This window comes from Ooceraea biroi, chromosome 8 (genome assembly GCF_003672135.1).
Source record: "Ooceraea biroi isolate clonal line C1 chromosome 8, Obir_v5.4, whole genome shotgun sequence".
Lineage (NCBI taxonomy): Eukaryota > Metazoa > Arthropoda > Insecta > Hymenoptera > Formicidae > Ooceraea > Ooceraea biroi.
The window spans coordinates 11,785,031-11,799,160 of record NC_039513.1 but is presented as its reverse complement, the minus strand read 5'-3'; the positions used below and the strand labels follow the sequence as shown (position 1 = coordinate 11,799,160).

Genomic DNA, 14,130 nt, shown 5'->3' with positions numbered 1-14,130 from the left:
ATATATACATATATATGTATACATGTATATGCACTTTTCACATTATACATTTTTACCAACCTTTTCTCTACCAAAAAGAAATGCAAGTCCATTTCAAACTACAGATACATACGCAGAATAAACGCTAAAAATATTCAAATAAATTTATCAAAATATTATTTTGTGCTGTTTTACCCTCTCGCATTAGTATATAATATTTTATTAATAAAATATAAAATAAAAATTACATTTTAATAATAAAAGTATAATCGAAAATTGTCTTCTGCAGAATTAGCCTACTGGGGAAATCACCTTAAAAAAATCACCTCAGATATGTGTGTTCACTTCTAAAATTTCAGAACTTAAAATCTCGATCTAAATTGCGACGATTGAAATCCATGGGTGGGAGCAGGATGTAAATCGAATCTTATCGGTTTAACTGTCTTCGTTTTGGGCGGCGTAGCTTGTTGTAAGTCGTTAACTCTTGCATGATGCCGGTAATACCAATATTCGAGGGCTAACGTTAAGCAAGCGAACACGATGCCTACGAGAATCACGAGGAACACACCGCCGATGTTGTAAATGCTGATGCCGTCGTTCTGGTCGTTCTCCGTGTCGCATTTCTTCTTAATGGGATTGTGCTTCCACCACGTGTCCTTCAACTTTTCCAGCTTCCTCTTATTCAACAGTATGAGGATCCTGCGAAAGATCATTTGTGAGATCACTCGGAAGAAAGCATTTCCGTAATTATACGTACGCGTTATTAAATTGATCCTTCAGCGGCGATCCTTGCTGGACAGCGATGGCGTACGGTTTCCTGGAGAACTCCTCTCCGACTGAGATCAGATCGCAGTTCGTCATGACGAGGTATTTGATGGTCGAGGCGTCACCGATGTAAGCGAATTGATTATTCGCGTATGGACCTTCGCTTCGGATTCGCCTTAGCGCTTCGTCGATACTGCTTGGAAAGCCAGCCTCTTTCATGGCTTGAAACATTTTCGTATACTTGTCGCTGACGGGATAATCCCAGACGGCCAGCTTCGCTCTTTCTACGTCCGACAAACTGTCGTTCAGGCTCATATCCTTCCAAATCCTACGATTAATTTAAAAGATACAATGCTTATAAGAGTTGCAAATAGTAAAACTATAGTTTGATATATTGAATGTGCAAGCAAGAATAATAAAAAATATATAAACCATTGCGATATAATAATCGCTTACTCGTAGAAACGCGCCTCGATGTTCGCCATTCTCTGAAAGTAGATGTACGCCGGCGACTTGAGCACCGGCGCGTACTGTATTTTGTACTGCTTGCTCAGATCCTCCAAGGTGTCGATGGTGACTTCCAGCCTGGACACTGTGAGGAAGGCTGCCAGGTTCGCCGTGTAAGATGCGATGATGATGAAGCCGAACAGCCACCATGTGGCCGCTACCAGCCGCCCCGACAGGTTCTTCGGCGCCTCGCCGCCACCCTGCGGCGTCAGCGAGGTCATGCAGAACCAGAAGCACTCGCGCAGGTTGAACTCCCTCTTCTCATCGTCCTCCGTGTACTTCTCGCGGTTATTCTGGTAACTGTACGGCGACCAGCGATCGAAGAACCACATGAGGAAGCTGGTGAAGAAGTAGGCCGCCAGGATGCACAGCCAGACCTCGCTCTCCAGCACGGTGAGGAACTTGAAGAGCGACGTCGACGTCTTCGACTTTTGCATCATGATCGTCAGGCCAACCAGATCGTAATAGGGCACCGTGAAGTCCACGACCTTCTCGCGTTCTGCCATCACCCAAAGTGAGCTCAGGGCAATGTCGGCGCGTTTGTCTATCAGCTCCTTGATCATGCCGTTCCAACTGCCGTTTTCGTTCAGTGATCCGTACTGCTGGTCCTCCACCTCGCGTATCTCATACTCAAAGGGCACAGACTGGCGAATCTCATCTAGCAAGTCGATGCAGAAGCCGAACCACTTATTGGTCTCATTGTTGTACATCATGAACGGCGGATGTTGCACGGTGACCACCCTGTAGCTCGTTACCGCGGTGTTGTTCATCATTCCTTGACTGGTGATCTACGCAGAAATATATTGAATATATCTCGTTCTATCACAGATTATTCTCTCGCGGATAATCGCGACGATAACGTGCAGGTCATATCAAGTCGACTCCGATGTGGGAAGCAATGCGGAGCGAGCTGGACTAAAATGGAAAAGCGAGCGCTTTCGTGACGCCGTCGCGAACAAACAGAAGTGCGTGCATACGTCCATTTGCTACCTTGAACTTTTTTTCAGGACAGATAAGCCGGCGTCATTAAGGAGAGTAATCAGACAGATATATGATGAGATATTCCAATGGAACGACAAAAGATTAGATCGAAAAGAATTTTCTTTTCTCAACACGCTTACGTGCCTCTTAATGAGTATCTTGTATTATTGCGTTTGCGTGTGTTAGTGCACACTCTTTGAGAAGGACATATAACTATGGAAATATTGCTTTAAAAGTAATCTTGACTTTCAGCACTCATTATTATTTATGAGCTTTCTTTATTACGTTATTGTGTAATACGGTCCCGACATTCTGTCCGAACAAATGGATATTTCATAAAACGCATTCCGACGACATTTTGCATGCAGCTGTGCAATTTTTATACGTAATCAATTTATCTTTATGAATTACAGAACCTATCCCGTGGTATACAATATAAACAGAAAAATATGAGCGATCGATCGCGTAAATGCTGCTCGGTCAGCCACGGCGGTCAGGCGTGATCAATAATCCTTGGACATAACACATGAGAATTGGAGAATGAAAAATCGAAAGGGTTGTTGCAACGTTGAAGACTTCTCGCAGAAAAATATTATCTGAATTTTATAACTCTAATCTCTCTACGTCGTGCATTCAAGTCTGAGTAATTCGTGCCAGCGAATCTCTGATTTCGGTAAAATAATAATTAGAGAATAATTTAGTTACATCATACTATCATACTAATATAATAAAGAGATAAAGTTTGTTCCATTGTTCGGGATAATCTCAGAAACTACTAAACCGATTTGAAAAAATCTTTCACTGGTGAATAGCTTAGATCTTCCTAAGTAACATAGGCTATGTGCAATCGTCTTGTAACTTCTAAAAATGTGCGCGTCGTAAAACAATACGTTCTTTATGTTTTATATTTTCCAAATATACCGAGCGCGCGAAGCGCGCGAGGAACAAGCGCCAGCTAGTATTATATAATTGGAGAGTAATTTAATTTGATATTCTCTATCAAAGCAGCGCGTTTCGACATTTCCATAAAATCTGTGCTTGCAGGAACTTGTACTTGCCTGCATGGGCGTCTCGATGCCTGCCTGCCAGTACCCGTTCTCCACCCGTGACAAGATCTTCTCATGCTCGATGTTCACCATGTACATGATCATCTTAAAATTTGCGCCATGTTCACCGTTCTTCTTCCCCCAACTGAAGCCCGCGTACGTCGGTGTCATGGTCTGCGAGGTCTCCATCAGTTTAGTGAAGAAGTCGAAGCCTCTCGTCGGTATGTTCGTGCCGTTATACGTATCGCAATTGATGTGAGTGGGTTCCAAGGGCCAGTCGCCGTTGTCCAGGGCTGATTTCATCGCGTTGACGCCCAGCAAGGTCAAATCGTAGTAAAAGCCGGACGAGAGCAGTGGTTTTGGTAGCATTGTCTTCAAGGTGGACTCCGCTTGACTCTGATTGCTTGACGTGGTCGGTGGTTGCGGCCTCAGGAACAAGATGGTGATGTTCTCGCACGCGCAACTCGGCCATACCGTGTCTTCCAAGGTCAGAATGAACCAACCGTACTTCCGCCCGGTGAAGCCCAACGAGTTTCCGATGTTCAGGATCCTGTCGATGGAGCTTCCATCGCCCAGTAGAAAGTAATTTACCACATCTAGATCTCGCAACCGAGATAACTGCATTTTTATTGCGTCCGGCGAGGCCTGCAGGTCATTGATGACGTGTCTGGTCGGCACGTTCAGCAGCAGGCTCTTGTACTTGTGATTCATGATGAAGTGCTTGTCGAAGAGGATGCCGGCGTTGGTGATGTTCAGCTGGATCGCCAGCTGCCGGATTACCTCGGGCATCAGATCTGCTGGTGGCATTATCTGAAGTGAAGAAGACCTCAAGCGATTAGCAAATGATGTTCGTAAATCAAACCGATTGTCGAATCTTTTGTTAACTTTGTCATACCAAACCATAACGTGATCCTTGAACAAATTACTTTTGCGCACAGTTGACCGCACTGCGTACCTGGATCAAATAGTCCTTTTGATCGAGGTCCAAGTCTCTCCAGTCCCGAATGTCGCCCTCCTGGCCGTACGTGGCAGACAAGGTCGGGACTCCCATCGCCGCGGTGAACGAGCTGGAAACACCGGTCATCGTCAGGTCCAAGATCAGATCCGGGACGGTGGTAGCGCCATTGGCGGTGGCCGAGCTCCATGCATTGCATATGGACTCGAGGCTCTCACTGATGTCGGTCTCGTTGATCTGCACGGACCACACGCTGCCTAGGTGACCCGGATATTTCTCCCGCAGAGCCTTCAAGGCGACGGTCATGCTCTCGTTGGCCACCGTGTTCCTCATGCCAGTAATTGTAACTAATTGAGGAAAAAGCGCCACGTCGGAACGTGGCATGCAAGAAGAAAGAAGGTAAAGTAAAGTCAGACGATTAATATTGAGTCGTAGCGCGCTCAGGCTGTTCCACTTAAATAGCCTGTTAATGAAAGGCTACGACTGCTCTTATATAAGACAAAGACGGTTATCGCGCATCGGTTCTCGCGAAAAAGCTTAATGGAATAGCTTGAAAAGCTGCCTTTCTTTTACAAGTGGAACTTGTCCGTGAAGAAAAGATGTGAAATTTTACCGAAATAGTAGTGACTAAGCTAGAGAGCTTCCAGCTTGTCGTATCGTTGCACGGACACGAGAATCTTCCCTTTGCGTAATGATAAATGTAACGATAAGTATAACAGCATCGTGAGCAATACTATACAATAATGATTACGTGACGGTAACGCGATGATGTGTTATACAATAATATACAATACATTAATTATAAAGCATCGTCACATCGCGCTACGACTCAAAATTTCCCCATAACACCCCTACAAAGGAAACCTACATAGGTTTACCGGTCTCGACTTTGCCGGTCTCCGTTCATCGCCTCCGCTCGACATCTCGACGTCTTCCGCTGCGTAGACCGCAAAAATGACCGACAGCATGTATAAAATACAGATCTTCATGACGCGATGCTCATACCCCATGATCCCTCGCTCGAGTCTTCCCTCTTGCGACCGGAAGCTGCGGATCATCAACCGCGACGGGACTGGACGACCCCGGCGAAATGGCGGAGGAAACCAACTCGATTTACGAGAAATACTTTCCGTGGACTCTCCGTGGAAACTCCGAGGACCTTGTGATATCAGTTATCAGTGTTTCTACATTTCCCCTCGCGAGGGATGACGGTGGGCGCATCGGGAGCAGTTCGGCAGCGCGGGAGTTCCTATCCCTTTAGGGAAACTTGTCGGTACTCCCTGAGCACCTGACGCGATTAACTTGCGTTCGCAACGAGCTAACAACGTTATTCCGAAGTCCGGTATCTCGGATTATTACCGATACTCGCTGTAAAAAGAAACTGGCAACGCCAGTGCGGCCTTTGCGGTTTAATTGCGATTCAAAGGGAACACGTGAGCGACGAGAACTCGTTATGGCATCATCAGGATGCTTTCTCCCGGGACGATTTTCCCCGGAACCACCGTACACATCCGAAAACTCAAAGCGGATATTGCGCGGACCGGTCAGCTGGCCTACTGGCGACTCTCAGGCGTCTCGCTCCAGGGTGCTCTCCGTTTTATTTGTGTTTGCCCATCGGTTGCCGCGGGGATGACCCTAATCAATCGTTTCAGCACGTGTGTCCGACACGCGTGTCATCACACGCGTTCCTTTTGAGAAAATTCGACGTGCCCGGCGTTTACGTGTATCGTCATACGTTTCACCGATAAAGCTACACGCGAGTTGATTTCGTCGTGATTACGTGCGAGTCACGCGCTACTCTCGTTTCTAAAAAAATTGTATAAAGTTGTAAGAAATGTAATTTTTATGTAATATTGTACATTTATAAATTTTTTAAAAATTATCTCCTTCGTAAGCAAGCAAGAGAAACCCAAAATAATTGATTACTGTAATACGAATTAAGTAAATTGTAACTGTTATTTTAAGGCGGTCGTAATCGACCGCTTTTACGTGGACACGTCTCGGACAGGATTCTGAAACGAAGAAATACCGTCCAGGAAGCAGAGATAACAGTTTTTATTTGCTTAGGACAGGACGAGTATTACGCGACACACTGTATTCCACTTCCGCTGACACGTGCGCTCGTACGAGGATCAGCGGGATGAATCTTCCCCGTGACTGTGATTTATAATCCGTTACAGTGCATTTTGTTCAAATACTGCATTTACATGTATTAAAAACTCGGATTGCATGTGCGCATTTTAATGACCACTCGATCGTTGTAGAGGTACCTCGTTACTATTGAGTGCTATTTTTAGACGGTATCACACGCAAACTCGCATCATCGGTACAATCACCAGCGGTTCTTATGAACGTAAATCGGTTATGAAAATGGTGGAAAGCTACATTCCCTGGTCTAGTAATTCATAACTCTGTGATAGCAACTAAACTACGTCCTTGACATACATGCACACTGCGGCGGTGCGAGCGAACAGGATTAAGAATCTCGAAATGTGTAATTTAAGCACAATCAACTCGAAGCCTTGTAATGATATCCAGCTCCATTTGTGCCGTGTTCAAGGCATCAGATATATGCAGATACCGCTTATGGCGGTGCTGCCGGATAATATATTACTCTCTCTCTCTCTAGCTTAGTCAATAATATTTCCGCGTTAATGCCAGAAATTTTACATAACAGATAGATATTACAAAAGCAATTACACTTTACATTTCCATTTACAAATTCAAAGCTGCAAATTAATTCTCTCTTTTTCTCGAACCCGAAATTTTCAAAGGTGCGATAAAAATAATTTTTCCTCGTGAAACGCGTTAAAGAGAAAATATCCTCCCCCGCTACTGTTGCACACTAAATTTTCGGCTTTGATATTGTTCACTCACGAAAAGCCGTTATTTTTCGTGGCACTTTTATCCCTGCCGCTTTCACAAACAGCCATCGATTTTTTCATACTGCGTCTCTATTTTGTACGATGAAACCGGTAATATTGTAGGCACAATATAACACTCGTGAGAAAAATGCCAATGGGAATGAGTAAAAATATTGCCGCCATATCACGAAACGTAAATCCAGAGTCAATTTCGTTACTGTTTGAACAGTGCGCTTTCGCTGGGTTCTCGTCCCACCACTTGTTTTCCAATTTCGAAGATATTCCTTGAACCATGGCTTGCGCAATTCTGCATACAAAACATAGAGAATTACATCATACGTTTATTACGCTATTAAAAAATTTCGTTAATTAATTCTGTGTACTCGTCAACAGAGCGGTACTTTGCACTCATAATAATATTTTAAATAACATTGTAAAATTATAAAAACGTAATTAGAGACACGTACGCGTCGTCAAGCTTGCTTTTCAGCGGCGATCCCTTCTTAACGGCAAACGCGAACGGCATCTCGCCAAATTCACGACCCACTTGCTTCAAGTCGCAATTTGTTAATACGAGATAACGGATTAGCATCGCTTCCCCTACATAAGCAAATTCTCGAGTGCGATTCACTTTCCGCACGCTGTCGACGGCTTCCTGTATGTTAGCGAAGAAGCCAGTTTTCTTCATCGCCTCGTATATCTTCGTGTACTTCTCCTCGACCGGATACTCCCATACAGACAGCTTGCTCTTCTCGTAATCCGACATGCTGTCGTCCAAATTCAGTTGTTTCCATAGACTGCGAAATATTTTCACGACTTACTGAGGCGATTCGATTTGTTGGAAAGCGTGCCTCGTGATCGGACTTGCTTCTTTCACGCTTGAGATGCGTCGTTTCGTATCGCCTCCTTAAGAACCGCTTACTTTTTGCGTCAATTGCTTCCATTATTTATAAACTACGTGAAGCTATATAATCGCTCCCGCGCACGAAAGATGCATATGTGCTAGGTAATTGCCTTTCAAATGACGGAATGGCTAATACGTATTGTATTAATATTAATGAATCGAAGCAAGTCTTACGCTAAATTTCAAATGTCAGTACGTCGACGCGTCAGTACGAAATTGTAATTTTCGAGTACGAGATAGTTAATTAAATGTGTTTGAATTATTTAATTAATATTATTAGTATTATTAATTTAAGCAATTCATCCGTATTATACAGGATTCAAAATCTATTATATCTATATGTATTGGGTTGGCCAAAAAGTAATTGCGTTTTTTTTTATATAAATAAAAGGCGAATTTTTCATGGGAAACAAAAACTTTATTAAACAATATATTGTCTATTTTGTTTGATTATCTTTTGCCATTTTTCAGGCAACTTCAAGATTCCGCGCTCAAAAAAGTTCTTATCTTTTTCAGCAAAAAACAATTCCAAGAACGATTTGATATCCTCATCAGCAGTAAAGGTTTTACCATTCAAGGCGTTTTGCAAAGAACGAAACAAATGGTAATCTGATGGTGCCAGGTCTGGCGAATATGGTGGATGTGGTAACACATCCCATCCAAGCTGCAACAATTTTTCACGAGTGACCAAACTTGTATGTGGTCTAGCGTTATCATGGTGAAACACAACACCTTTGCGATTCACCAATTCTCGACGTTTCTGTTTGATGGCAATCCAGTTGACGACAGTATACGTCTGAATTAATGGTTTGATTCCTTGCAAGCAGCTCAAAATATACAATACCTTTAAAGTCCCACCAGACTGACAGCATAATCTTTCTTTGGTGAATATCTGCTTTTCAAGTGCTTTCAGCAGGTTCATCACGCTTGCTCCACCATCTTTTTCGTTTGACGTTGTTGTAGACGATCCATTTTTCGTCGCCTGTTATCATGCGTTTCAAAAATCGATCATTTTCCTCACGTTTCAAAAGAGAATCGCAGATGTCAATACGCTTAGTGAGATGAATTTCTTTGAGCTCATGTGGTACCCAAATATCGAGCTTACTAATGTATCCAAGTCGTTTTAAATGGTTTTCAACACTTGATTTCGATATGTTAAGATTTTCAGCAATCTCTCGTGTCGTTAAACGCCGATTGGAATCGATCAGTGCCTTTATTTTGTCATCATCAATTTCGATTGGCCTTCCTGAGCGTGGTGCATCTTTCACATTAAAATCTCGAGATCGAAATTTAGTAAACCAATTTTGACACTGCCGCAGTTTTAAAGCATCTTCGCCATATACATGACATAACTTTTTATGAGCTTGCACAGCGTTTTTCCCTTTTCGGAAGTAATAAAAGAAAATATGACGAAAATGTTCTTTTTGATTTTCCATTTTGAAATCGACGGCAAAGAAACAATTGTTAACGAAATCGTGTACTTTCTTTTTGTAAAACAAGCTTGAACTGTGAGTTGTTAACCTACATAATGAATTTGCGGTTTAGAATGAAGTTAGTTACATTTCAAGACATGTATGTCCATCTATATTAGAAAAAAATGCAATTACTTTTTGGCCAACCCAATATATATCTAATATATCTATATACAGTTTTCTATTGAATAATAATTGCTTCGAGCGAAACACATATTACGTTTCAAAGTAGGTAATATAATTTACCTATCGCGAACTTGCTACTTGAGCGACTATGCACAAATTTCTATATTATTTTGATAAATCGGTTATTATCACATCACGTTCAATAATTGGAATTATTAAAGTTTATATCACAAGGTACGCGATCATCTTCAATTTATTCTTGTACCAAAAAAAAAAGACAAAGGCCATATGTACGGCCTTATAGCGTATTTACCGTTCACAACGCGGGTGTATCAAAAGAAACAGTAATAACAGTAATACCGCCCTGGATATTGTAAGTTCTCACAATCGCCATTGTCATCCGTTATCAGGGCTGCCTAATAATTCTTCGTTGGAGGATTTTCTCCACATTTGCTGAAGGTATCGGCTCGGTTCGGCTCAGCTTGCAAAGCTTCATCGTGCAAATACATTATCTCTCTCCTGTCGCGGCATATCGATTCTCCCGCGAGTTATAAAAAACTCATTATCTCTACCCGAACTTTCAGCTGTATTTTCGCATCTTTAGGAACGACATACGACGTTGCTTCCCAGACCATTATCCCGCGCCAAGCCTACACCCTTATTACCTCGTGATATCACAAATCATTCGCGTATTTTATTATCGATTATACCATTATTGCAGATTTCATACCGAGATTAGCCTGATCGAGAAGGAAGATCGAAAAGGAAGGAAAAGTTTCACTCACTTCGACAGAATCTTCTCGCTGTCTCGCAGATTCTTGAAGTACCTGTGGGCTGACGAATTGTAGACGGTCGAGTACTCCACCTGATTTTGCCTCCTGAGGTCGTCTATCGTTTCGATGTGACGCTCCAATCGATACAAGGTCCGGTAGACAGTGAGATTCGCGTTATACACCGCCACAATGACGAACACGAAGAGCCACCAGACAACGGCCGCCAATTTGCCGGCTAGATTCTTGGGTAGCTCGCCGCAGCTCTCAGACGTGAACGACATCAAACAGAACCAGAAGCATTCCCTGAGCTTTGCGTAACGCGAATTTGACTGGCCTCTGTACCTTTCAGGCGCATTTTTGTAGCTGATGAGTAAACAACGCTCGAACAGATAGATCAAAATTGATGTGAGGAGGAAGCCGGCAGCAAAGTTCAGCCAGACATGATAATCGAGGATCGTGAGGAACCACAGGAAGAAGGTGGCCTGCTTGGGCTTCCGCATCATGATCGCGATGCCGTTTTCCTTGTAGAAGGGCTCGGTATAATCCACTACCTGTTGAAAGAACAAAAGATATTTCTTGAAAATAATTGCTTTTGGACAAATATTGTGTTAGATAATAGATTTGTTACACTAAAGAAAATCATCACGGTTCATCAATTTTACGCAAATGACGTACCTGCCGCCGAGAATGCGTTATCCATAAGGGTGCCGCGCTGATGTCAGCCGCATCCGTTATCAGGTCCTTCACCATACCGGTCCACTCGCCCGATCTTGTCAGATGGCCAAAGTCTTTCGATTCCCGTATGTCATAGTCGAAGCCCGAGATTTCCGCTATCGCGTTCAGAAGATCGATGCAGTAGCCGTAGAAAGTACCGCTGCTATCGTTGTACATGACGAATGGCTGGTAGATGGACGTTACCACACGATACCGCGGTCTCGTGCTGACATTCATCTTGCGGGTTTCCGCACCGCTAATTGCGCTGGAAACACTCGGACTGCTGCAACTACGGCACCAACTTTGTAAGGTCCATCCGGGTTAATCCGGGTTTTAACTGATCTCCAATTAGAAAGCTCCGCGATACGCGATACGCGTCAATTCACAGGCGAGTAATAACGTAATCCGACCTCGGTATTGAAAATACAAGTTTATAGCAGAGAAAGAGAAAGAGAGACGGCTTGCAAACAAATTAAATTTTACAACGATGCAAAATTAGTGGCCCATAATTATCTTCCGTTTTTCAAGCTTGAAATCATTTCACGGGCGCTAGCTGCTGTATAATGCGCCACTAAAGCAAAAATTCGCCTTGTGCTCCGAAGTACTGAAACTAAAACGTACGTGCCCGCCCGTGTTTTTCGTTTGCTATCACAAATTTTCCCGCGCTGTGCTCGACAATGTAATATATCGTGCGAAATGCGAAGAATGAAGACCCAGTTGCGCCGGAAGGTCTCACCATCGCCGCGATGGTGGCTATGAATTTCGCCCCATGCTCCGTCGGAGCTCTTATAAAGTTCGCGCGGGTGTATCAAAAGCGTGAAACGTGCGTCGGTCTTTTCCGTCTGTTATCACGATTTTTTTCCCCAGTCACAGTGATATACTCACCCACACGTAATATACCGCGCGAAAATACGGAAAATAAGAACTCGCCGGCGAAGGCGTGCGGCCGCGAATCCCCGCGAAACGCGATCTCTTTACAACCCTCGCGCTTGTGTTTCCGCCCCGGTTGCCTCGGGGATGGCGCGCGGTCGGTGCTTACTTACCACCAATCTACCCTTTTCCTCCTCTTCGCTTTCTTTTCTACTTTTTTTTTCAAAGTACCTTCCTCCCCGTCAATAGTCGATACGGGGTATTACCGCGAGCTACTTCTGTTTTTACGTATTTCCGCGCGGAAATTGGACCGCGAGCACGTACGTCTAGTATTTTCCAGCACGCGCACGTTTCCTGTGCAACGTGCAATTTCGTTTGGCACGGTTTACGGGAATACCGTGCCTGTTACATTACGCCGGTTGTTACATTCGCGTCTGTCAGTGCAGAATTCTTGATGCTTGCATGGGAATTACACTACTTTTTCTGGGATAGTCAGAGACTCTCGGGTTTGACAATGAGATTTTCATTCTGCGGGACGTCTTACCTGGAAAAGTTAATTTAAATATCTCGCCATGTCAGAGCAGAATAAAACTTGAATCGCGACACTCGAGTAAACGCTAAATTGCTGCGTGGTTTAATTAAACTCTAAAGTAGCTTAATATTATGATTTGAAATTTTCACCGGAGCGTGGCTTGATATTGCCTCCAATTTTTTGCTGCCACTTCGAATTCGAAACGCGCACCCAAGTCGAGGGCTCGTTATAAACGGGAAAACGCGCGTATTCGCATGAACGGCATGTTAAAAACATGACAACGAAAAAATACGGGAAAATCACGTTCCAGGCCATAAGATTTGCATATATGCTGCGAACTGTTATGAAAGCATGTAAGTTAAAAATGAGATTTACTGGAAACGTTGAGCGCCGCGTGTGGTATTGCGGGCTAATTGCATTAATACCTCACGTGCAGCTTATATGTATTACGCTATATATTCGCCACTCTGGTAATTCAACGCGATCGTGCGTCGTACGTCGGCGAACGGACTTGCACAAGAGATCTCACAATCAACGACTCGCGAAATCCGCCCTTCATGAAAGAAAATTAAATTCCGTGCTCGCCGGTGAGCTGTAAATTATAATGGATTACGTTGGGGGATCTTAGACTCAATTCTCGCTAATTTAGAATCTCCCGACCTCCGTGGAACATTAAAAGAATAATAGCACACCTCATTAACATAAATTTTCTTTACTCGCGGCTGTGTTAACGCAAATTAATAAGACGAGTTTTTCCTTCCTCTCACTTTTTTGCCTGCCTGTCTGCCTGCTTGCATTGATTTAATTCTCGTTCACTCGTACGCGAGCCTTAGAGGCATTGATTGCACCTTACAAGCATGACTTATAACACGAATTATGATATGCATTATACTTGGCGCAGCTGAGACGTGACTAATTTCAAATTAAACTGGATTTAATCGTTTCTACAGTTTTGCACGACTTCCCGCAAATTGACCTGATAAATCTGTAATCGTAATGTGTAATCACTTTAATCGGAATTATTACTTTTATTATTGCAATCGCGAGAGATAAGAGCGCAAGCTTAGTGTGGCAGAGGGTGGTATTGTACGTGGCCTCACACTTTCATTTCGCATTCAGAAAGTAATCACGATAATTCCCACCTGGTCCCAAGCACTCGGTTGTTCCGTTAACGAATAAGCGGAAATCCATTAAAGAAAATTGCCGGAGCAATTATTCGATCGATAAGAGCGCATTTATCTGTAATAGAATCCTCGAAGGCGAAGAAACAGGCGACGCCCGCGGAGCGAAATTTGCATCGGCGCGTCTTCTTTGGAAACGCAATGAGAGGGACCGAGAGAAAGAAAAGAAAGAGATCGTAATGTGTATCCGAGTAACCCAGTGAAACGTAATGCACGAGATCGAACCAATTTCTCGACGCTGCTTTCGCAGATGACGTTTGCGAGAATCGCGTTCCACTTTCCGTGTCACTTCGTGAATCATTTCGACGCGGAAACTGCGCGCTGCGCGTGATTGCGCAAAGAAACAGTTAGAGAGCTGACGGAAAGTGCCCGGGGTTAACATCGATTTGCATACTGAGTTCGCGTGTCTGCGGAGTCTGGAAATGAACGTTTCACGAGAGGCATTAATGCGCTCGTGCATC

At 43.6% G+C, this 14,130-nt stretch overlaps 2 protein-coding genes across 2 annotated transcripts; both read right to left on the bottom strand.

The window, feature by feature from the left end:
• Positions 1-5: 5 nt before the first annotated feature.
• On the bottom strand, positions 6-5,808 carry LOC105280757 (ionotropic receptor 25a). The gene is made up of 6 exons (XM_011341527.3): positions 5,102-5,808; positions 4,234-4,580; positions 3,291-4,088; positions 1,201-2,039; positions 737-1,072; positions 6-678 (listed from the first exon to the last, which is right to left on the bottom strand). Exons 1-6 carry the CDS (start codon positions 5,289-5,291, stop codon positions 342-344), a joined length of 2,847 nt encoding a protein of 948 aa, XP_011339829.2. The 5' UTR covers positions 5,292-5,808; the 3' UTR covers positions 6-341.
• A 464-nt stretch (positions 5,809-6,272) lies between these two features.
• On the bottom strand, positions 6,273-11,863 carry LOC105280755 (ionotropic receptor 25a). Its single transcript, XM_020032124.2, has 4 exons — positions 11,048-11,863; positions 10,385-10,923; positions 7,565-7,894; positions 6,273-7,404 (listed from the first exon to the last, which is right to left on the bottom strand). The coding sequence occupies exons 1-4, from the start codon at positions 11,321-11,323 to the stop codon at positions 7,188-7,190; spliced, it is 1,362 nt and encodes a 453-aa protein (XP_019887683.2). The 5' UTR covers positions 11,324-11,863; the 3' UTR covers positions 6,273-7,187.
• Positions 11,864-14,130: the final 2,267 nt, after the last annotated feature.